The 21674-nt window shown below is 52.0% G+C and overlaps 9 protein-coding genes and 2 non-coding genes across 11 annotated transcripts; 5 read left to right on the plus strand and 6 right to left on the minus strand.

Annotated features, from left to right (window-relative positions):
* Positions 1-656: 656 nt before the first annotated feature.
* Positions 657-1179, plus strand: VTN49DRAFT_5631 (uncharacterized protein; the record flags this gene model as incomplete). The annotated part of the gene is made up of 2 exons (XM_069413710.1): positions 657-775; positions 840-1179. 2 exons carry the CDS (start codon positions 657-659, stop codon positions 1177-1179), a joined length of 459 nt encoding a protein of 152 aa, XP_069266354.1.
* Positions 1180-1703: 524 nt separating this feature from the next.
* Positions 1704-3536, plus strand: VTN49DRAFT_5632 (uncharacterized protein; the record flags this gene model as incomplete). The annotated part of the gene is made up of 2 exons (XM_069413711.1): positions 1704-2888; positions 2943-3536. 2 exons carry the CDS (start codon positions 1704-1706, stop codon positions 3534-3536), a joined length of 1779 nt encoding a protein of 592 aa, XP_069266355.1.
* A 320-nt stretch (positions 3537-3856) lies between these two features.
* Positions 3857-5010, minus strand: VTN49DRAFT_5633 (uncharacterized protein; the record flags this gene model as incomplete). The annotated part of the gene is made up of 7 exons (XM_069413712.1): positions 3857-4208; positions 4263-4400; positions 4449-4501; positions 4555-4644; positions 4700-4815; positions 4868-4886; positions 4954-5010. 7 exons carry the CDS (start codon positions 5008-5010, stop codon positions 3857-3859), a joined length of 825 nt encoding a protein of 274 aa, XP_069266356.1.
* Positions 5011-5963: 953 nt separating this feature from the next.
* Positions 5964-6986, plus strand: VTN49DRAFT_5634 (uncharacterized protein; the record flags this gene model as incomplete). The annotated part of the gene is made up of 1 exon (XM_069413713.1): positions 5964-6986. One exon carries the CDS (start codon positions 5964-5966, stop codon positions 6984-6986), a length of 1023 nt encoding a protein of 340 aa, XP_069266357.1.
* A 269-nt stretch (positions 6987-7255) lies between these two features.
* Positions 7256-7340, minus strand: VTN49DRAFT_t81. The gene has a single exon. It is a non-coding gene; the product is annotated as a tRNA-Lys (tRNA).
* A 289-nt stretch (positions 7341-7629) lies between these two features.
* VTN49DRAFT_5635 (uncharacterized protein) lies at positions 7630-9742 on the minus strand (the record flags this gene model as incomplete). The annotated part of the gene is made up of 2 exons (XM_069413714.1): positions 7630-8300; positions 8359-9742. 2 exons carry the CDS (start codon positions 9740-9742, stop codon positions 7630-7632), a joined length of 2055 nt encoding a protein of 684 aa, XP_069266358.1.
* Positions 9743-10686: 944 nt separating this feature from the next.
* VTN49DRAFT_5636 (uncharacterized protein) lies at positions 10687-11658 on the plus strand (the record flags this gene model as incomplete). Its single annotated transcript, XM_069413715.1, has 1 exon — positions 10687-11658. One exon carries the CDS (start codon positions 10687-10689, stop codon positions 11656-11658), a length of 972 nt encoding a protein of 323 aa, XP_069266359.1.
* A 1198-nt stretch (positions 11659-12856) lies between these two features.
* On the plus strand, positions 12857-13396 carry VTN49DRAFT_5637 (uncharacterized protein; the record flags this gene model as incomplete). The annotated part of the gene is made up of 1 exon (XM_069413716.1): positions 12857-13396. One exon carries the CDS (start codon positions 12857-12859, stop codon positions 13394-13396), a length of 540 nt encoding a protein of 179 aa, XP_069266360.1.
* A 478-nt stretch (positions 13397-13874) lies between these two features.
* Positions 13875-13946, minus strand: VTN49DRAFT_t80. Its single transcript has one exon. It is a non-coding gene; the product is annotated as a tRNA-Gln (tRNA).
* A 480-nt stretch (positions 13947-14426) lies between these two features.
* Positions 14427-15590, minus strand: VTN49DRAFT_5638 (uncharacterized protein; the record flags this gene model as incomplete). Its single annotated transcript, XM_069413717.1, has 3 exons — positions 14427-14915; positions 14981-15370; positions 15432-15590. 3 exons carry the CDS (start codon positions 15588-15590, stop codon positions 14427-14429), a joined length of 1038 nt encoding a protein of 345 aa, XP_069266361.1.
* Positions 15591-17245: 1655 nt separating this feature from the next.
* On the minus strand, positions 17246-20729 carry VTN49DRAFT_5639 (uncharacterized protein; the record flags this gene model as incomplete). The annotated part of the gene is made up of 4 exons (XM_069413718.1): positions 17246-17424; positions 17481-18217; positions 18300-20613; positions 20684-20729. 4 exons carry the CDS (start codon positions 20727-20729, stop codon positions 17246-17248), a joined length of 3276 nt encoding a protein of 1091 aa, XP_069266362.1.
* Positions 20730-21674: the final 945 nt, after the last annotated feature.

The raw sequence follows: 21674 nt of genomic DNA on the forward strand, positions 1-21674 counted from the left end.
ACGAGTATTCATGTTACGAGTCGAACAACCGCTGTTCTACGGGCTTACGGCGTACGTAAGCGTACTCGCACGCAGATCACACACGTGTCACATGGGAGTGTGAAGTGATTGCTCGAGTGCAGTATTGCGTGGTGGCCTCTTGCTGAAGGTTGGGTTCTTGCCGAATCACTTACTGCGATGATAATGGTTGTAGAAGTACCATGAGCGATGGATCTGCTGGTGACCATGCTTGGTAGCCTCCCCCGGCTGATCAAACTCCGGACCTGGCGGCTATCGGCTTCCTGGGGGCCGTCGGGGCGACACGAATTAAGGAACTTCGTTAGCTTAATTCGGACTAGGCCTGGCAAGGGTTTCATCGATCGTTGTAAGGGGCATGTTGGACAGTTGACTAGTCATCATTGGACGAGCTGCACGACAAAGAACCACCTCGTTGCAAAGCATGGCTGTGTGGTGACAGCCACAGTCCATTTACTTTCCTTCCTCTTTGTTTGTACTCGCCAATTCACTTTTCACAGTCTTCTCAGAGACGAAGATGCGAGGATCATTCCACTGAGTCGCTCTTTAGTACCTGATCCTCTCACTGTTCACATTTCCAACGCTGGCTCGTTACTAAACGCTCATTTACATTCCGCTTTTCCGGTTTTACGGTTACAGTCATGGCTGCTCTTCGATACATTCTCCGCCGAGAGTGCAAAGATGGCGACAGCGGCGCCGAATGCGAGAAGCCCGTCAACCAGACGATGCTAACGGTAATTCCGACAGCCGTGATGGCAGGGTATGCGACCATTACGCTCCATTCATTATCGCGCAGGGGTGCTGATCGAATGGGTGTCTGATAGGGTCGTCCTGGTGACTATCCTTGTTGTAGCCTTCATCATTCGCCGACGGCGTCGCCAGCTCAAGGCTGAAGACCTCAAAAACCAAGATTTCGAGATCGACGATATCCCTCCTTCACAACGTCCACGGCATCACACTCCTTATGCCAACAGTCATTACGCTCGGACCACCAGTACCAACGAGTTCTCGCTTGGGCCACCGCCAATGCGCGCTGTGTCGCCGGCCCGATCATATGAGACGCTAGACACCGTGCATGGCCCCTTTCCACGATCAGGTACACCAGTTATGAACGACAAATCTAATGCCAGTTGGGAATCAGTGGGCAATGGCTTCAAGAGATGACAAGAGACCAATAGGCTTGACGAAACACAGACGCTGGACGTCACGTGATATACACATTGTCCCGTATTTATCGAGCGAATGCATGACAGGGTTCATACATGATTGTATTACCACTAGTCTCATTGCAGTATGTCCAATTCAGCAATTCCACGTAATTTACGTCAACTTTCCGTTTTCGAGCTATCCTTTTCGCGTTCCACTGCGGGGCTCCAGCGATTCGGGGTCGATGATTGGCTGCGCCGTCAACATCTCGATGCGCCAGAATCAAAGAGGCGACAAGCAACCAAGAGTGCCTTGATAGAAGACGCGCTTGCGACAGGCATGGTTTCCCGCCGGTCAAGCGCGTCCTGATATCGGAAATGTTCAATCCCTCATACAACTCAAGGTCCCGTTGCCGATGACTCGACCACGACACCAAAGGAAACGCGTCCAAGGAATACTAATTAAATCTCCAGAGAGCCGGTGATGCTCACATTCACGGCCTAGGTGTCGATCTGCGCGTCTGTCATTGATCCGCTGTACCCATGTCGGAAGCGTCAGCCTCGAATTCGGTGCCTCCGCCGTCGTTTTCGAGCGACTCAACGCCAGCGATATCAGGGACTATGGCGGAATCCATCTGGCAGCGAAACTACCAACCACAGGATCTCTCGAGCAGCGAAGAGCGATCTGCGAATCACAGCAACAGCAGCACTGCGTCACCCAGGCCTTCCCCAAAATCACGTTCTTTGTCAGATGCCGTTAAGCCGAGCCTAGATCTACAATCCATCACGATCACTGACAAACAACGAGTGGCCAAAGATGACCTAGGTGTTGCCAATAATCCGTTGACGCCGCAAAAGTCGTCTTTGCCAGCCCTTCAGCTTCAATCTAGACAAAATGCTCAGGCAGCAACACCTAGTCCCTCCCACACACTGAACCGTGCGCCTCTATCACCGAAATTGGACTCTGCACAGATCTATGGATCCCCGGCCTCCGTGCTACCGCGCCGCTCACGAGGGCTCGATTTCTCGCGTGCTTCGACAAATTTACATCATTCTACCCTAGCTGAATCGTCGCCCGATTCATCCCCCACTGTCGGCGGGCGCGGAGTGAACATTCCCCAGCGCCGGTCCACCATGTCATCCTCATTTGGATCACCCGGATTGTCAGGGAATATTTCTCACAGCCATTCGGCCGACCGGGCAGGCGTTGCCAGCTCGCTGTCCAGTGTCAATATGATGGACTCGGATACCACCAGCAGCGATGACGACGATGACGATGACTCGATGAACGACAGAGAAGATGGGATATTTGGTTCAGTGACACAAGCCAACAGGATCGGGGACGTCGCTTCAAGGCCATTCGGAGCGCCCGCTATGCAGAATCCACTAGCAGACTGGATTGGAGGTAACCCGGCCGTTCCGAACACGCCAAGTTTCCAGCAAGCGCGCTTTCGCAGTCGCCGCAGAAGCCGCCATGGCTCTAGGACCAGTGGGAATAGCTTGAAGCTTAGCCCGGCGCCTCTTTCCCCTCCGGTGCTGAAAAGCAGCGAAAGCTCCAATGGAGGGTATTTTGCGCGCGAAGTTCTCACAAAACTTCACTTATCAGATATGAGCGATGACAATGAGAGCCAAGTCGCGCAAACCACAACAAGTTCATCCGACGTTTCGCGTGCGGATAGTCCTCGCGGTGTGATCAAGCGCCCTGTAACAAGGCGGGGAAATCTTCTTGTAAGTTGCATGTTTAGTAAGCTCTTCTCCATGCAAACAGCTCATTGCCTATAGCCCAAGCCCAAGAGTTTTGCTCGGGTACGTGCAGAACTCATGGAAGAAAGCGCCCCGCTTGACAGTGAAGCCAAACGCGAAGCCGATGTTATTCGGCAAGTCCGTGAGAGTGACCCAAGGGTCCCTGCCCATGACACAACATTCCCATTCGAAAAACTTGAAGGCTTGACCTCCAGCGACAAGGGCCCTAGCCATCCTCCTCGTACTTCTTCCGGAGGAGCAAAGTTCTGGGAGTCCTTGGACAATCGATGCCAGACGCCGCCACCGTCCACCATGTCAGCGCACTCGTCCGGCGCCGGCGAAGACGTCAACATGGAGACACCACAGTCAACCATCACCCAAATTGGCCGTGGTTCACCATCCGCGCAGTCAAGTAACCCCGCCAACGCAACAGAGCTCCGCCGCAAGCGGCGCCGGGACGATGACTTGGATCCCGAATCATTCAAACGGCGCGCGGTATCTCCGGGAGTCAGTGCTCAGAATAGTCCCGTACTCAACCAATCGTCCATGGCCTCTGCGGGCAACTTGAAACGCGTTGGTTTACAGGGCATGAACGAGACCAATGACGGGTTGATGAATATGAGTATCGAGTGAGCTTCGGCCAAGGTTCTCAATATTTTTCTTACTGATGTTTTTGTTCTTCGGGTGCATTTATTTTTCGACGGAGCGAGGCAACAGAGGAGTTGGGGAGTTTCCGGTCTTTTCTGCTTTTGTCAAAAAGGAGTTTTCCGTTTGCGTTGCATAGCTCAATGCAGTACATAGGTAATTTTCTCTATCGGCAAATACGTGTTCAATCAGGTCATCCCGTCCTAAGACGACTCAAAATAGTGGATTGGTATATTTAACAACAGCGCCGGGCGCATCTTTAAATAAAAAAAAAAAAAAAAAAAAAAAAAAAAAAAACTAGTCATTATTCATCGGGCACGCCCACCGGCGATATCCTGTCCCAGGCGGTATCCTCCGACCTTCTCCCACTCCACCTTCTGCCGTGTGATAGGCAGCTGGCGACGGAGACTCTTGAACGCATCCTCGGATAACCGGCTAAACGCGCGGTTTAGCTCTTCTTGATATTCCCGCTCCGCCACGGCAATTTTAGAGATGACCGCCGACGCGGTCAGCGACGGAACGGAAAGCGTGATTGGTTTCTTTGTGTTTAGCGCAACGTTACCGTCCTCGTAGTAGTGCACGTCGACTTTGATGGTTCCGGTAATCGTTGTTGATGATGCGGAGACCGGGATCTGATAGATAGCACGCCATCGGCCGTTCCTGTGAAAAGACGTAAGAAAAATCATTCGGTGATGCAAAGGAAGAGAGACATACCAGAAGTTATTTGGTGAGTAACGATTGGCAACTAGAGCAATGGCAATAGCCGAATCGTTCTCAATGGGATACACTCCATACGAAGAATTGGGGTAGTGCTCCTTGGCATGGTTCGACAAGGACTTGAGCAGTGATTTTCTGCACTTGTCAGGCACAGTCAATGACGACAGTATGAAGGGAACGTACATCAATTCTGCGTTCTGAGATTCCAGTGGGTGCGATTGAACAGCCGACGCTTTCTAAACCCCTCCTAAGCTGAATACTCCTCATGCTCAGATCCAAAAAGACGTACTTGCGTGACGTGATCAAATTCAAAGGATGTGGAACTCTCCACGTCGAAATACCGCCCGTCGTCCAACTTGTTGAATTCGCTCACAATCACCTGCATTCCTTGGTCAATACTGGCTCATACTTGCAATCCATGGAAGGAATCGTACTTCCTGGCTGCTTCCCGGCAGTTTGACGGTTGCGAGCTGAGATTCATTGTACTTGCGGAACGCAGGTTCCAGCGACGGGATGATATCGGGACCGTCAGAAGTAAGGGCTCTAATATCTGAACCTTGTCAGCACAAAATATATGGCCTGATCGAAACGGAGGATAGTACCAGCGACGACATCGGCAAGCTACATTCACGGCCATACGTCAGCATCCCGCTTCGTAGACTGTAAACAATTCAATTGGAAAACGAACCTCTCCTGGCGGAGCTCCCTCAATAAACGAGGACGCAATATCCACCATGGACCCCATTGCGGCCGGTAGCGATCCGTATCCGATATGATTTAAAGAAGATTTGGACAACAAGCGAAATCAACCCCCTGACTCTCGCAAGACCAGCAGCGACCTCGCCCGCGGGGTAGAACGGTGTTGACGGCTGCCACGGTAGGCGGTGAGAAGAGCCAAGAAGATCGGAGACGCACGAAATTCCGGCCGCGCCAAGAGACCAGTTGATCAAGAGGCAGGTAATCCACGTGATAAGTTTATTTTGATGTTGTTTGCCCTGATTTAGTTTAACATCTCGCCAAGTCCATTTTCCCTCCCTTCTCTTTATCGCCAGCACGATTACTCGTACTCCATACGGGAATCACATGGAATGCTCGTACCCCTGAACTTTTTGAGTTACTTCGTACTTTAGTAGTTATGAATAAGCATCTGCCAACCTTCCATTCCACGAGTATCCGAAGTTGGAATATACCAACTGTAGTTACCAGTTCCAGTAACTTGATTGTATATCAACGTGGAGCCGGGCTTAGCAGTTTCGCATGGTCCATTGGCACCGCCGCATTTCTGCTTGGCTTTTGATGTGGCCACTTGGATCCAGCCGCGTCGAGCTTCGAGCTCGATACGAGATTGCCGAATATGGTTAGTCTCTCCAGAGATCATCCGTTAGGGCTGGACATCATTCGTCGAACCATTGGTTTTCCTCAAACCTCAGGCACCCAGGTATCCTTGCTTGACGGAGCCATGCGGCTTGCTCCTGGAACAATGACTATGGAGAGTGCCGAGTGATCGATAGACGGGCGAGAAGCCATCAGGCGCTTCGTATTGGAAGAATATTACCAGACTAGGAAAAAGAAGAATATGTTCGTAGATGTGCTCGGTTGTTGCATAAAAGGGACGTCCTCCTCCCTCGAGGAGAAATCATACATCATTCAGACATCAGTCAGTCAATCTAGTAATTGATCAGCAGATCAATCGCAACGATGGAAGAAAAGCTTCGACCACGCGATCCCAATACTACCACTCCTCCATCGTACGCGCAGCAGCCCCCTCCGAGCATTCACGAAGGAGAAGAAGACTACCCCCCACCACCTTACTCGGATCTTCCACCTGAGGAGACCTCGCACCATGCTCCTCCAAACGAGAAACAACGCCTTCATACCAGCGACAGCAGTGAGCTGGAAGCAGACCGTGCGTCCGTCTACTCTTCCGGAACCAGCTCCAGCAACTACGCCGACATCACCACCTTTCTCTCCCTGAGCCCATCCTCTGCGCCTGTACCCTGCCGACGACTGCGGATCGATGCATTGGGCCTTGGATTCGTGCGCAAGCCCCAGGTCCTGCCCATTATCGACACCCAACTCGAGGTTCCAATTTATGATGTCGACTCAGAACAGCTCGCCTATCTTTCGAAGCGGCACAAGCGACGCTCCGGCGACGCGGTCCTCTTTGATCAAACAGGCAAGGCGCTCATCAAGTCGAACTACTTCTTCGGGCCCGGACGGGATCCGGAGCTGAAGATCCTGTCGGGGAAGGACGAGCAAGACGAGAAGGATGAGGACAAAGATGCGCTACCTACAATAAAGACCGAAACCCATTGGACAACTCGAGCAACCGACTTCACCGTCCCAGCTCTGAATGGTCGTCCTGAGAAGCATTTCGAATGGCGATACGCCAAGCGGAAGGATCCGCAAACCGGGAAACAAGCTAATCTACTCGTTTTGCGACGGAAAATCCCCGAGGGCGCAGCAAGCAGCAGCAACAGCAGCGACAGTGATGGAAAGATCCTCGCTGAACTCGTGCGGTCAAACGAGACGCGGACACCGGGCACCTCGAAAAGGGACGCCGGCAATGGAGGGCTGTTACTCATTGATAAGGATTCGATCAAGGAGATTGATCAGAGCGTTGTCGTGGCGACCTGTCTGCTGATGCTCAAGCGTGAGGTGGATCGACGAAAGGGAATTCATCTCATGATGTGGTCCGGCATGGCGAGTGGCGGTGGCTAAAGATTTGAATACATTTCTGTTCATTGTTTTGCTGGAATTGGCATTCTGAGGCATAGATACCTACCTACCTATGTAGCAGGTAGTTTTATTGGTGTCATTTGGGTCGATATCCATAGGATTTTCTTTTTGTTTCCAGCAGCTCGCTTTATCATATCAATCATTGACAAATTTCCCGTACTAAGTCTTTCCCTCATACGATGATCCTAGAGTCGGAGAAAGAAAAAAATATCCTCATACGTTGTATGGGGAAGACCGGGAGAAAAAGATAAAGCCCAACGCGGGGCTCGAACCCGCAGCCTTGAGATGAACCCAGGATCTAAGAGTCTCACGCTCTACCGATTGAGCTAGCCGGGCTGTTATCTGCCAATCAGCCCATCTCTTCTGATTGACTAAACCTTCTAAGGCTAGCCAATGAAAAATCCCCCGGTCCTCTCAGCATCAGGAGCCGGAGACAACTTCCAAGAAGAGATGGGAGTGGCTTGAAAGAACCCAGTTTCATGTTTCATTAATTGTTTTGAATTTGACGTGCTCATGCATCCGACCTTTCTAGCAATCACCGAGCCAACGCCATATCCGCAAGCCAAAGTAGGTAAACACTAGATAAACGACATGCCGTGGATATAATCATTATTTGGTACGCGACTCACAATGCGTAAAACGAAGCCACCTCTTGGCCGACCCAGTTATATGAATATAGGATCTGGTCCATAAACATCGGATCCATTGGGGGCGTGGTAATAACTGCCTCGGTCATGTTCTGGCAATTCTGCTGCTCCATGGATGCTTGTGCCTGGGCAACTCGCTCTAGGACCTGTGCGCTCTGCCGTCGGAACTGGCTGACGAATCGATCCGCACCACTGCGGTTGCTGGCAAATTGCTCCAGCAACATCAGGGTAGCGTCGATTGTTTGAACGGCGTGCGGATTATCCCAGAGTGGCGGTCGGCCCTGCCGAATAGCACGGACGTTCTGCTCGAGGCACCAGAGGATAGTAACGCCAGCCGAATAGATGTAGCAAAGCGTTACCCACACCCATTTGATCTTGCCGGCAGCATAGTTCTCCCAGTAGGATTGGATTACATGGACGCTGGAGTCGCCGCACCCGACGATGCATGTTTCGTCGGGCGTCGGGTTCAGTGTTGACGGCCGGTACAGATGGAGCATCGTGGTGTGATAGAGGAAGTCATAGTAGCTGGTGGAGTAGAGGAGAGAGCTGGGAATAAACGGTGCAGACATTCTCCACTCGTCCAGCTCTCTCCGGAACCCATCAAGAATCATCTTGACGTCGCTGCCGGGCTGGCATTGAGGGGTGTACACTTGCGTGACACATTAGCTTAATGCAATCATCATCCATACGTAATCTGTAGCACTCACAGCATCGGTAGATCCGCGACAAAATCCGACGCACTTTGATGACTTGTATGAAAATTGACATCTGGCATGCACCTGGAGCCTCGACCCAGTTCTCGTCCAGCTCCCGCGGCAAGTCGACTGTGATGTCCTCGTCGGCGATGCCCAAGGGACGGAAAAGATTAACCGAGGTGGCCCTGTCAAGCACATATAGACTCCAAAAGGCCCGTTTGGCCATCTCATCCTCCACCATGCCCTTTGTCGTTGTGGGCGCCGGACGTTTCTTATGAAGGCCCAAGCTCGTTGCTAGTCGCATGGCAGCTCCGATGATCTGCCACAGATTGGGTCCCGACGGCGAGGAGACTGAGTAGAGGGCCATGCTGAGGAGCGCCTGCAGAGCGACGAGATCTTCGTTCTGCAGGGTTGGTGCCAAGGTTTCCCGAGCCAGCGCATAGAATGCTGTGGCTTTACTCGAGTCTGAAGTAGTCGTGAGAATGGCAATGGCCATGGTGATATGGTAGGAGTTCTGAGCCTCCGGCGAGACAGGTTGTCCTTGGTAAATCCGTCGCATGTCGCGCATAAACTCGGCTCGATTCAGAAAGGGATACTGTACCCCGATCCCTTCGAAATATTCTTCCACCAGCTGTTCCGCCTCTTCCCAGGATGTGAAAAGCCGCACTGGCGGGATGATCGACGGGCGGGGGCGAGCGAGAGGATGTCGGCGGTTTTCGAGTTTATCACGGAACAATTCCGTGATGTTCGGCAAGGTCTCGCTGTCCAGCGGGGGTAATGTTATCGTTTCGCCGGACGCATTGGAGCCATCGTTGGAAGAATCTTCCTGGGCGCTCAGCCCGATTCCCGCGCGAGGTTGTGCCATCAAGTGCGGCACTTGATACCATAAATCAAATGACTGTTCGTCGTCGTCTACAACACTACCTGTTGGTCGATCCGACACATCAATGCCGGTCTTTGTTCGCAATAATTGCTCTAGCCACTCGACCCGTTTCTGGAGGTTCTCAATCTGATCACGAGGCACCCCCTGACTCGACACGGGCTGGCCCAGCGTGAGCACGGTGCAAACAACGCCGGCCCGGGTACAAGCCGAGCAATTGGGATAACGAAAGTCGCATTTCTTCTTCCGTTTCCTGCAAAATTCGCATGCAGTGGACACGCGTTTCGGCTTGTTATTGTTGTTCGTGGTGGTCGTTTGAGACGAGTCTTCAGGGCTATGCGATGCGGAGGCGTCGGTCAAGTCCATCGAAGACTCGACAGACTCGGTTACCGGAGACATGTCGGAGGATCGATCGGAGGACGAGGCGGAGTTCAGACGGAAAAGACCCGGCGGTCCATGGAGGTTATTGGGGCCACTGCGCGACGAACGAGAAGTAGTCGTCGTCGTGACCGACATGACGAGACGGCAGTTCGTGTCAACTGCCGGATGTAAAGTCCCCTCCCCACGATCGATATACCAACACCCCGATCAGCAACACCACCATACAACCGATCATGGAACAGGGGAACTGGCAAGGGGAAATGATAGGATACGCTCGGCTTTTGACTTTGCGAGCATGCGACATTGGCCGGCCCGTGAAGGAGTTTCCCGGCTTTTCGCGGGGGTGGTGGACTCGAGGCTCGGTCCAATGTGCCCCCGGCCAATATCCCGTCCCATGGCGCGATAAGCCATTCCAGCTAGGCGAGCCTAGCGCACCAACTAGAATTGACGAAAGTCCTCGGGGTTATCGTGTCAGCCTCATCCAAGATTGGGTGAAAAGAGGGGCAAATTGGCACTACAGTAATTTCAGTTTCTCCCTTTCGGGCAGTAGGCAGTCATGCTCACAATATAATCTGATGATGGCGATAGGTTATATGATGGCAATTTGGCCGTCTCAGACTTGGCCGGGTATGTACTTATTGGCTTCATCATCCGTACGAGTAAGCACGGCCCCCGGTGCTGCCAACGCCGAAATGCATATGACCTCGGCATGGATTGTATTGTGCCTTGGGATAGACCTTGCCTGTCGCTGGGATGTGGAAAGCCTAGGTTATCATTCAGGGACCAAGGTCCTCGTGCTAAAGTTGATCCATCAGCTGCAGAGGGTTTCTTTGCTTTTCCTTGGTACTCCGTAGCCAACCGAACAGTCGGTGATCAACAAAGATCTCCAGACCCTGTCATCCCGACTCAAATACTACTACTTTAAAACAACACAAACAATTACTCAGCCGTGCGCATCCCTTTCTCAGGCGCCTCCCTGCGATGGCTGCCGTGATATCATGACTACAGACTCCCATTTTGTCGCGACGAAGATATCCTGATCACCAGAGGTCTGCCACTGCATCCAGAAACCCCGAAAAATGTTGCGGTCGTTGAGTGACGATCCGCCCAAGGTCAAACCGCGGAAAAACGGCAAGATTATCCTCAACACGCCGGAAAAGCTCGAGGAACTCAAGGAAGCCGACGGAACTGAGGACGAGAACGTCTGGTCGCCGCTGCAAGAAGCCTCGCGCGATGGACAGCTGGACACCGTGACCAAACTGCTCGAGGACCCGAACGTGGATATCAACGAGCCGCCGCATGGCTGGTCGGGACAAACGGCGCTGCAAGCCGCCGCAGCGAACGGACATGCGGCGATTGTTGAGAAACTTCTCGCAGCCGGCGCAGACGTCAACGCACCGGGCGGAAACAACGGTGGGAGGACCGCGTTAGCCCTAGCGGCGGGAGGAGGTCATCTCGAGATCGTCAAACGGCTGCTCGATGCGGGCGCAGAGCTCAACCGTCCTGCGCACCGGTACAACGGCCGCACGGCTCTGCAGGCAGCGGCAGAGGGTGGCCATTTGGAGGTTGTGAAGTTTCTACTCGACAAAGGGGCAGAAATCAACGCGCCGGCCTCCCATAACCTCGGTCGAACGGCACTACAAGCTGCGGCGGGAACCGGCAACCTCGAGCTGGTCGAACTACTGCTGGAGAAGGGAGCTAAAGTCAATACTCCTCTGATGCGATATCAGGCCTTGACCCCACTTCAGGCTGCTTCTCTGAACGGTCATCTCCATATCGTGAACCGGCTACTCGAAGCGGGGGCAGATGTCAACGCCCCGGGCTGTTACTATAACGGCTACACTGCACTGTACGCTGCGGCGTCGGCGGGGCATGAAGAAATTGTAGAGCGACTACTCGCCGCGGGCGCCGACCCGAACCAACCCGCGGGAAACAAACACTGGCTGCCATATCAAATTGCTAATTTTGTCGGTCATGAGAAGCTTGCCGCGAGATTGTGGGAGCTGAGGCCGAAGGACGAGCAGTCACAGGAAGATGCAGAACAGGAGTAATCCCGGCGCTGTCTGTCCTTGGCCGACCTGAGTGACGTTGTGAAAGTCATGGCTTGATCGATATTCCGGGATCCTTGACTCTTGTGTGTGGCCAGGACGTGTGGAAATATCGATTCAACTATGACGTGCAATATCCGTCGACGGTCCAACTTCCAAGTGATACACCTAACACCAGCGATGTTTCCAGCTTCCGACCACTCAAGTGCCGTGCTCGTAGTGGGCTGGTCCTAGAGGGGAGCTGAGGTGATCTCTTGGTTCACAGCACTTGCAGTCCCGATGTGGGTTCATCCCACCTGCCACCACGAGTGGGCAACTGATCATGACGCATACGGAGTCTCGCGGATTCGGTAATGGACTAGGTAGCATAGGAATGGCAATACAGTATTTGTCTGAGCTGTCCTTTTTCTTTGACAACAACTACGGAGTACTACCTATTCCTCGTAGTGATCACGAGGTATTTCCGTCCACCATTTCCACCACCCAACCCTTACATATGCGCACGTCCATATGAATCGAATCCTCACCATCCCGCCGCCCACACTCACAAGACGCCGAGGCAAGCGAAATTGGTGGACTTTTCCTATTGAAGTTCCCACCTAACCATTCCCAGTTTAGACCGATCTCTTAGATCACGAAAACCTAAACTTCTTCTAGAAGGTATCGTAACTTGGCTCGACTCTAATTCGCAACGCAATCGGTCGAAATGTCGTCACGGACTTCGGAGCGAAAAATAGCCCCTCGCTCCATCATTTTTTCCTCTTACTTATTTTTTCCCTTTTCCTTTCGGCCCTCGGTACAAAGGAGATCTCTAATAAAATCACAATACACGCGGAAAGGGGGGGGGGGGGGGTTCCCCATTTGATTGCAACCAACAATGACACTGCGCAATTATTTTTTGCTCTCTCTTGAACCAACGAGATCTTTGAAAACAGGGTTACAGGATGGAACTACTCTTCCGTTTACGGTTTCGGTCTGTCGGGAGAACTGTGGTTCGACAGCGGCCCGCATTGGAGAATGTGATCCATGGGCGGGTTGTGTCGTAGAGTATATGAGTAAGAAAGAGTCCATTACTCCGTAATGATTCAGTCAACATCAACATTGATAGATCTCAAGAAATAAGACGGGGCCCGCCTCTTTACAGTCAGTTCATTTCTTTTGTTCTCATAGAAAAGTGATACATTCGATCGAGCATTTCGCAATGGCTCCCATCGCTGAACCCGATCTCGTTTCCACGCCCAATGACACCACAGAGGCGTCGAAAAAATCCGCCGCTCTCCTAGCAGACCGGCTGTATGTGCAACGCAGCGACAAGCCTTTTGCATCGGGCGCCATCTCGCGCGTCTCATTGCCTCCGGGTGCCCTGTTCGCTCGCATCACCGGCGCCTCCATTGTCCCGAAGCAGAGATACACCACGGTGCAGATCAACCGCAACCAACACATCGAACTCAACTCGGACCTCGTCTACTGCAACCACTCGTGCCGCCCGTCCGTGGTGTTCGACATGGCCAAGATGGAAGTCCGCGTGGTTGACGACCGGCCGCTTAAGGAAGGCGAGCCGGTAACCTTCTTCTACCCCAGCACCGAGTGGGAGATGGATCAGCCGTTCCAGTGCAACTGCGGTGCAGACAACTGCAAAGGATGGATCGATGGAGCCAAGAAAATGTCGAGAGAGGAGCTGCAAGGGTACTGGTTGAATGACCACATTGTTGAGTTGCTGAAGGAGCGAGACGGCGCCTGAATTTCCTTGATGTTAATATATCCGTCATACAGCATGAGACATTAGATTTGACCGGGTGTATATTGACTGATGTTGCTTCAATTGTACTGGATGACCAGAGGTTCTTTGCGCATGTCCATTATTACGTAGTGACCGCGGTGCGTTGCGATAGGATCGAAGCCAGCCGATGGATCGTTCACTGGTTCGAAACTCTGGATCCAAGACTCGAACAACTGCGGAGAAAGTGCTCGTAGGAATTCAATGACCGCGAATATCAACCTCGGCTTCTTATTCACCTGCAAAACTCCAAAAGAGCTCACGCGGTGCGTCGCTCGACTAGGAACCATATTGTGCTTGATTAAGACACTGATTCCATCGATAACTCCGTCTCAGGATGCCATGCTTTAAGACTGAAAAAAAACAAAAGCGTCCCATTCACGACTTGAAGGTCAGGTAGATTGGGAAAGGTTGGGCTTGGGAAAAAAAGAATTTGTTTTCAAGGTCCCGCTCGGAATCGAACCGAGATTGCCGGAATCAGAATCCGGAGTGATAACCGTTACACTACGAGACCCGCTTCTTGAAAATGGCTCCCCCTTGAAAAGCTTATCATGACCAGAGACCTTATCTGCCTCCATGTGCTTTATCCCTCGCCTCATCGATTGTTGAGCCAAGTTGCAATGGCATTCTGTACAAATTAGTCAAGTAATGAATTGTAAATTTATCTATGTACGAAGGTTCGTTTTATCTATACTTACCGTTGTGTCGTTCATGCTCTGGCCACCGTGACAGTATTGTGGTGCGAAGGTCTCGGTCTTAACCCTAAATATATTTCTAGACATGGTAACAACACAACCTTGTTCCGACCAGGCCAGAGGATTCCTCGAATACCCGAGACACGAGGATACAATAGGTTATTATCGGCACAAAGTACGGCAGTAGAAGCAGACAAGAACAATGTACTAATTGTAATGCAGTGCCAAAGACATTTGATTCACATCGACCAAACTACCCTAACATGTACACACAGATCGGATCGACATTACAAGATCCCTTAGTCGATCGAAATTGCAATCTTGCCAAAATGACGCTGTGCCAGCATATACTCGTATGCCTCCCGAGCCGTTTCCAGAGGGAACACCTCCTTGTCGACGACCGGCTTGATGTTTTTCACCTCAATGGCTCGGACCATATCCTCCATCTGCTCCCTGGACCCAACGAAGACACCGCGGAATGTGCACATGTGTTTCAAAGCATCCAGGATTCCTGCCTTGCTATTGGCATCCGGTCCAGCGAGGAGACCGATGATATTGATCATTCCATCTAACTTGATGGCCTTGATGCTCTGGTCGACCGTCGCTGGACCTCCAACCTCCAGGATATGATCGACGCCGACACCGCCGGTGAGATTGCGTGCGGTCTCACCCCAGTTCGGGTCCTCCTTGTAGTTGATGACGTGCTCGGCACCGAGCTTCCTGAGAGCCTCGGCCTTTTCGACAGAGGATGTGGTTGCGATTACTCGAGCGCCGGCGGCTTTGGCGAACTGTCGACACTGTCAATGCTATCGTCTTCGACATAACTGTAGGAGAAAAAAGGAGGTTACCGTACCTGAAGGCCGAAAATGCTGACACCGCCAGTTCCCTGGACCAGCACCCATTGGCCAGGCTTCAATGGCCTCATGCCAAAGAGTGCATTCCAAGCCGTTATGCCAGCGCAGGTAAGTGTTCCCGCCTCAATATAGTCGAGGTTACTTGGTGCCCGCACAAGGCCGTTCTCGTTGAACACAGCATACTGTCGCAGGGTGCCATCCAAAGACCCACCGAGGCCTGTGGCGACTGTCGCAGCATCGACGGGGTTGTAGTAGTGGGTTTGGTTGAACAGAGTGACAACACGATCGCCTGGCTTCCAGCGGGTAACCTTAGGGCCGACGGCAATAACCTCACCAGCGCCATCAGATCCGGCAACAACGGGAAAGTTCACCGGGAAGAGGTAAAAGCCCTGGACAAATTACTAGTCAACTTCCAGCTTCATCAGAGAACGAGGGAAGATCCCAACTCACCTTTGGAATCGCCAAATCACGGTAGTTCAACGAGGCACCGCGTAGATGGACCAGCACCTCGTTCTCACCAACAGACGGGATGGCCGCTTCGGTATAGACAAGGTCGTCGAAGCCGCTCGTGCCTCGGACAACCCACTGCTTTGTCGTCTTAGGAGCCATTGTTGCTACTTGCTATACACGTCGACGAATGTGCAAATGTACCTATACTATAGATCGCTCGTCTCTTCTCTGTTTGATCTTCTGATGACTGTTCAAGTCTCGGCCTCGGTAACCGTGAATCTTCCCCATATTAATACTTTAGACTTGACCATGACGGCGACGGAGATTAGTGGATTTGCGGAGATTAGATCGGCAAGCCGAGCTATGTCCCGGATCTTGGAGCATTGTTCGGTTCTGGAGAAGCTCGAACCATGGATGCCCAGACAGGGGGAGACCAATACCGGAGTTAGCATTCGACATCCACAAGCATAACCATGGCAGCGATGATTTGTAATGAAGCAGATTCAGAACGATGCTCAATCCTGTTTCTGGAAAGGGGTTGGATTGTTGGATTCGATAGGCATTTTTCACAAAGTCCGAGTATCCTCTGCATGGAGTCGCTCATATGTCCATTCTCAAAGACTACCATAGTGTAATCTCCAAGGCCATGATTCCTAGTACTACCTATCCACAGCACAATCTGGGGGGGCTTCAATTGACTTTTCCATCCTTCTGTGACCTTCCAATGACGACTTGATGCATGCAAAGAAGCCGTAGAGGTTCTATGCATGCCTCTTAGCTCCCCAGACTGTTCCTCCATAGTGACCTGCTATTGTACTAGGAAAATGGCAATATTCACATAGCTACACAGGAGATACAGATTCCACCGCAACACCAGCAGCCACAGTGACAATTACCGCATTGCACAGTGATGGTTCTTGGAGTACTGCTGCCAGTTGACGACGGGGGCCAGTAGAAGCGGACGGCATTGGCGGCATCTTGGCGTTCCTGGTGATCATTGCCAGCCAACCGGGCAATGTTGGATTAATAATTCACCAAAACCCATCAATGAAAAGCCAGTTGTTCGCGTTGTTTGTGCTATTTTGAGTTCAATCCAACCGACTGGCAGATTTTGGGAGTTTCGAGAAATCCTGGAGAGATACTGAATCAAGACAATGCTCGGCTTCAGGTCTTTCCACTTCTGTCCGACGGAGAGCATTGGTCGAGTAGACTACTGTAGTTGGTGACGAGAACTGTTCGTTGATGAAGCCAATGAGGATGATGCTGCATTGCTGCTCAATTCAATGTCAATTCTTGATGGGATATGGGGCGATCTAGTGGTATGGACATGGAAAATGCCGTCGAACGGTTGGAAAACGCCAATTAGCAGCGATCAGATCAAGATCCTTCCGAGTTCATCATGTCCTCACTATGCATCCATACCCTCTAGCCCGCGCCTAGTTCGTACGATAACCTCAACTCTTTCGATCTTTTGCCATATTCGAATTCTGACTTTCCAATAGCATCCTCAGGCGGCATCTACTTGACAATATAAGTGCAGGACAACGGCAGTAGCAATGTTCCTTTGCAACGAATTGGCTCCTTTGAGAACCAGTGCCAGTAATCGGACTCAGCTGAGGTGTTGGAAGGAGCTCTTCGCCGTCAGGGCTCATTATGAAAGGCATCAAAGCGAATTTTATTAAGTAAGCAGCAATGATCTATTAGACTTTCCTCCAATACTATGTATCACACATGGATCATGATCGTGCCGGGGTATCAATTCGTCAACAATCGTTTTTAGTCCGTCATACTCGTTCCGAAAAACGATTTTTCGTCTAGGCAACTTGATCGATCCACGGCGCAATGCCAGGCTGGGCCTTGTTCAGGTATCGGACCAACTCGATCAGCTCCTGACGACGCTCATCCTCCAGCTGGTCCTCATCGCTGAGGACCTCCTGGAAGACCGGCACCAGGTTCGGCGTGAGTTGGGCGACGGTCTGGTCCTCCCACTTGTCTGCTCATATATTAGCCTATGACACTCACCAAAGTCAGGAACCCGGTAGTACTTACAAAGCTGGGAGATCATCCGGTAGAGAGGGTCGTTCTCCTCATAGTCGTTTTTCAGCGGCAGAATCTTAACGATCGCCGGAAGCACCTCGCCAATCGGGACCTGATCGCGGTGCTTCAGAATCATCCGGCTAAGGCAGCCAGTGGTGTTGTCAGGAAGACGCGACGTTTGTTGCTCGAGGCATGGCTCGAGCTTGCTCAGGATGGTCGGGTACTCCTTGACGATCTCCGCGTCGGCTTCGCTGAACTCGACCAGTCGACCAACCGCGTAGGCAGCGTTGGACTTGGTCTGAGGATCCACATCCGACAGGCGACGCAGGAGGAGCTGCAGCAGCTGGCCGGTAAGCGGGGTGATGGCATTCTTCATGCCGGTAATGATCTCAGCGATGACGCCGACGGCCGTGGCCCGCTCGAGGTTCTCGCTGCTATCCGCGAATCGCAGGACGCTCTTCTCGAAGATCTTCCAGAGCTCAGCGAAGCTTCCTCCGAGGGCAGCAGCGAGACCAGAAACAACATCCAATGCCCGGTCAATGACGATCCAGTCGAATTCAGAGGTCTCTTCCATCATTTCCTTGGTTTCCTCATCCTCATCAAAGTCCTCCTGGCACAAATGCTTCTTTTGAATCAAGGCGACGACTTGCTTGACAATCTCTTGAAGGACCTCTCCGTCGGCGATCAGCGCGGGACCAGTGTATCGAAGGTTCTCAGACACGTGCGCGCAGATATCCGAAACCACAGTCCTGAATAACTCGTAGTTAGCCCAGTTCAGACAAATCAACCGTACGAATTGTTGATGGAACAAAACATGTAACTAATACATACCGATCAGCCTCCTCGGACCACATCTTAATGGTCGTCTTCATCAAGATTTCGCCGAACTTCTTGATCTCGTTGGCCGGCTGCACCTGGAGCGGCAGGCCCGGCTGCCACTTAGGCATTTGGCCAGTCTCCTCGGCCAAGGCAAACAAAGTAGCGTAGGCGCGGTGGAGAGTACTGATGGTGCTCTTGCGAATACCCTCGTAAGGATGCTCGACCAGAGGCAGCAGCTGCTCGACAGTCTTTTCAAAGTAAGGCAGGTAGGCACTCTTGGTGTGGCTGATGATATCGCCAATCACCTCGATGGCAATCTCCTTCTCCAAAGCGAGAGGAGTGACCGTCGTGAAATCCTCCCAGTCATCCTCCTCATCGAGATCAATGTCTTCGATGCCACCTTCCTCGTCGGAGTCATCTGCCGCAGCCACCTTCACCTTACGCCCGCCAATAGTAACCTCCTTTCCGACAAGATCCTTGGCAGAGTCGCCCAGCTCGATATCAACGTCGGTATCCTCCTGCTCAATGCACTCGAACAAGCCCTTCACAACTCCGTCCAAGAACGGCTTGAACTCCTCGCCGTACACTTTGGAGATAGCGCCCCACAGCATGTACGTGCTCTCCTTCAGACCGGAGTGGTCAAGGTGAAGAGCCTCTTCAGAGGCGTTCATCAGAGGCTGGACGTATGGCTTGTAGTGCTCGGGACCCGCAGCGGCAGACATCTCACCCATGGCATCAATAACGCTAGCACGGAGATCGAGCTCCTCCTCGCTCTCCTTCTTCATCGAATACTCTGACAGAAGGTGCATCGAGCTTTCAAAGTACGGCAGGAAAGCTTCCCCAGCAGATGATGCGAGCGAGCCAAGAGCGGTAGCGGTAAGACTCTTGACCTTGAAATCAGGGTGCTGGAAAAGCTTGTGGAACAAAGGAACCAGTCCTTCTTGATATTGGATTACAGCCTTGGAGTCGAGACCATCCAAAACCGAGTCGATGGAGCCGATTGCTGCCTTCATGAATTCCACAATCGGACCCTTTTCCTCACCCTTGTAGTTCTCCATGGCCGTACCCAAGTTCTGGATCAGCAGCGGCATCAGCTGTGCATGCTCCTGAGCAACATCCACGGCAAGATCATCGGCGAGACGAGCGACAGCGAGCATGGTCGCTCGACGGACTTTGGGCTCCGAGTCGTTGAGCAAGTGGAGTACCATCGGGAAGATCTCTTTGAACTGGGTGCTAAGGAAGTCTGGGGCACCCTCAACGCAGACTCCTAGAGCGGAGATACCAGCACGGCGGTAATCTGGGTTCTCGCTGTTGAAGTATTGACCCAAGGAATGGAGCAGAGGCACAACCACTTGGCTAGGAGGCAGGCTCTGGGAAAGAATATCAAGGAGAGCCAATGCGGAACGTGCAGGCGTAATCTCGTCATCATCATCGTCATCACTAAGCTCTGTCGCAATGTGGAGCGCTGTGCGAGTGAGCTGATCGCCAATGCGCATACCCTGAATCTTCAGCTTCCGGTACCTGACGCACTGCATGAGGAAGCTGAGAGCCTGGGTCCTGGTATCCTCGGCCAAGTTGGTGTTGGCGGCCACCTCGTTAATGAAGGTAACGAGATCCCTCAGGTGCACATTCATCAGCTGAGGATCGCAGCCGAGAAGCGTCTGGAAGACCTCGAACGCTTGCATAATACGGTCCTCGTCACCAGTGTCAATGGCATCCTTGAGGACGGCCACCATGGACGGGAAGACCTCCTGGAAGGCCTTCACCGGAGCCTCATCCTCATCCGAGTCGAGGTGCAGGGCGAGTTTGCTCAAAGCGAGCAAAGTGTTGATGCGGACCTCGACACTCTCGGGGTCGCGAATGGTCTTGCTGAACAGAACGAGCAGATCCTTGAATTTGTCTTCGAAACCCTCCCCGAGTGACTCCAGGACGGTGAAGAAGATGTACACGGCAATTGCTCGCTCATCCTTGTTTCCGTTCTGCACAGCCTGGACCAGAAATTGCGGCAGGTCCGCCCACTCGCCGTCGGGAAGGTCGATCTTCGCGATGGAGGACACGACACGGGCAATGGCGTGGCGAACGAGGTCAGTGTTGTTGTTGCCCATGATGGCGCGCAACAGCTGCTCCCGGATCTGCGGCTTCTGCTCCGCGGTCATCTTCAGCCAGTGCCTGCCGACGAGAGACCGGGCCTCGACGGCTGCCAGTTGTCGGAGATTGGCATCCTCGTGAGTGGTGGCTAGCTGAAGCAGGAACAGAAATGCCTCGGGCTTGCCGTAGAACTCTTTTTGCAAGACGCTAGTAGCATCTTTGAGGTTTCCATTGGCAGCTGTTTAAAACAGGAACTCTTGGTCAGTTGTCCGTAAGGTCAGAGAAAAGTAAAGGGAAGGGATTCTCACGATCCAGAATGATCTGGAGCTGCTGCAGGAATCGTTGTTGATCCATGGCAGACAACAGATATTAATCAGATACAAAAGAAACCGACGCTCAGCGTCGCAAGCTTTTGCGACAGTGTGTAGTCTGGTAGAAAGTATTCAACAAACACCAAGCCCTGAGGATTGGTACTTCCAACTCTTCCAACCTCAACCCAATGACCGACGAACCAGGATCTCAAGGAATGATCCAGGATCTACCAAGGAAAGAAAAACCAATATCCAAAGAAAAAAAAAGGGGAGGGGTGCGTGTAAAAAATTTTTGTTTTTGGTGCACTTGGGCGAAGAAAAAAAATACCATGTCTCTTTCCCGATGAGGTTAACTCCAAATCCCACCCCACGGTAGCCCCTCGTCGCCAGTTCACATGTGACACGTGCGCGACTGCGCGTCGCGGCCTTTCGGATAACCCTAAACCCTAAATAACCCTAACTCAAAGAGTGGATTGGGTTTAGCCTCGATCCAGACAGTCCTGAACTTTCGGGAGTCAAAACATGCCGTTGCAAGAGTAGTAATTATTTCGAAAAAAATAGACGAAACTATTGCGAGTTGTACTTCAACAGATTGAACTATGTAGATTCCTTAACGTCGAGCACCCACTGCAGCAACCAGCCACAGCGGAAACATCGTACTAGAACTATCGCCAGGCCAAAGTGAAAAATGACAGCGCATATGAAATCGAAAGGAGTTGCTGTACCTCCATTTCGCGTTTTGGAAGGACATCAGGGATCATTCTGTTGAATTCCGGGAACATGTACTGATAGGCAATCGTTGCTTGCTCGAACGCGGGAGGATAAGCTCCAGCAAAGCCCCAGTCAATCAACAAGTTTTCCAGCAGCATCTAGAATCAAGTTTCGAGGACTGATATCCTGATGAACAAGGACAAACTCTGTGAATTTGAATTCGGGTGTGTCTGCTGGGCCTTCAGAAAACCTTTGGCGATCTCCAGCTTGCGATTGA

The sequence above is a fragment of the Thermomyces lanuginosus genome (assembly GCF_041956635.1).
Source record: "Thermomyces lanuginosus strain ATCC 200065 unplaced genomic scaffold VTN49scaffold_35, whole genome shotgun sequence".
Classification (NCBI taxonomy): Eukaryota; Fungi; Ascomycota; class Eurotiomycetes; order Eurotiales; family Trichocomaceae; genus Thermomyces; species Thermomyces lanuginosus.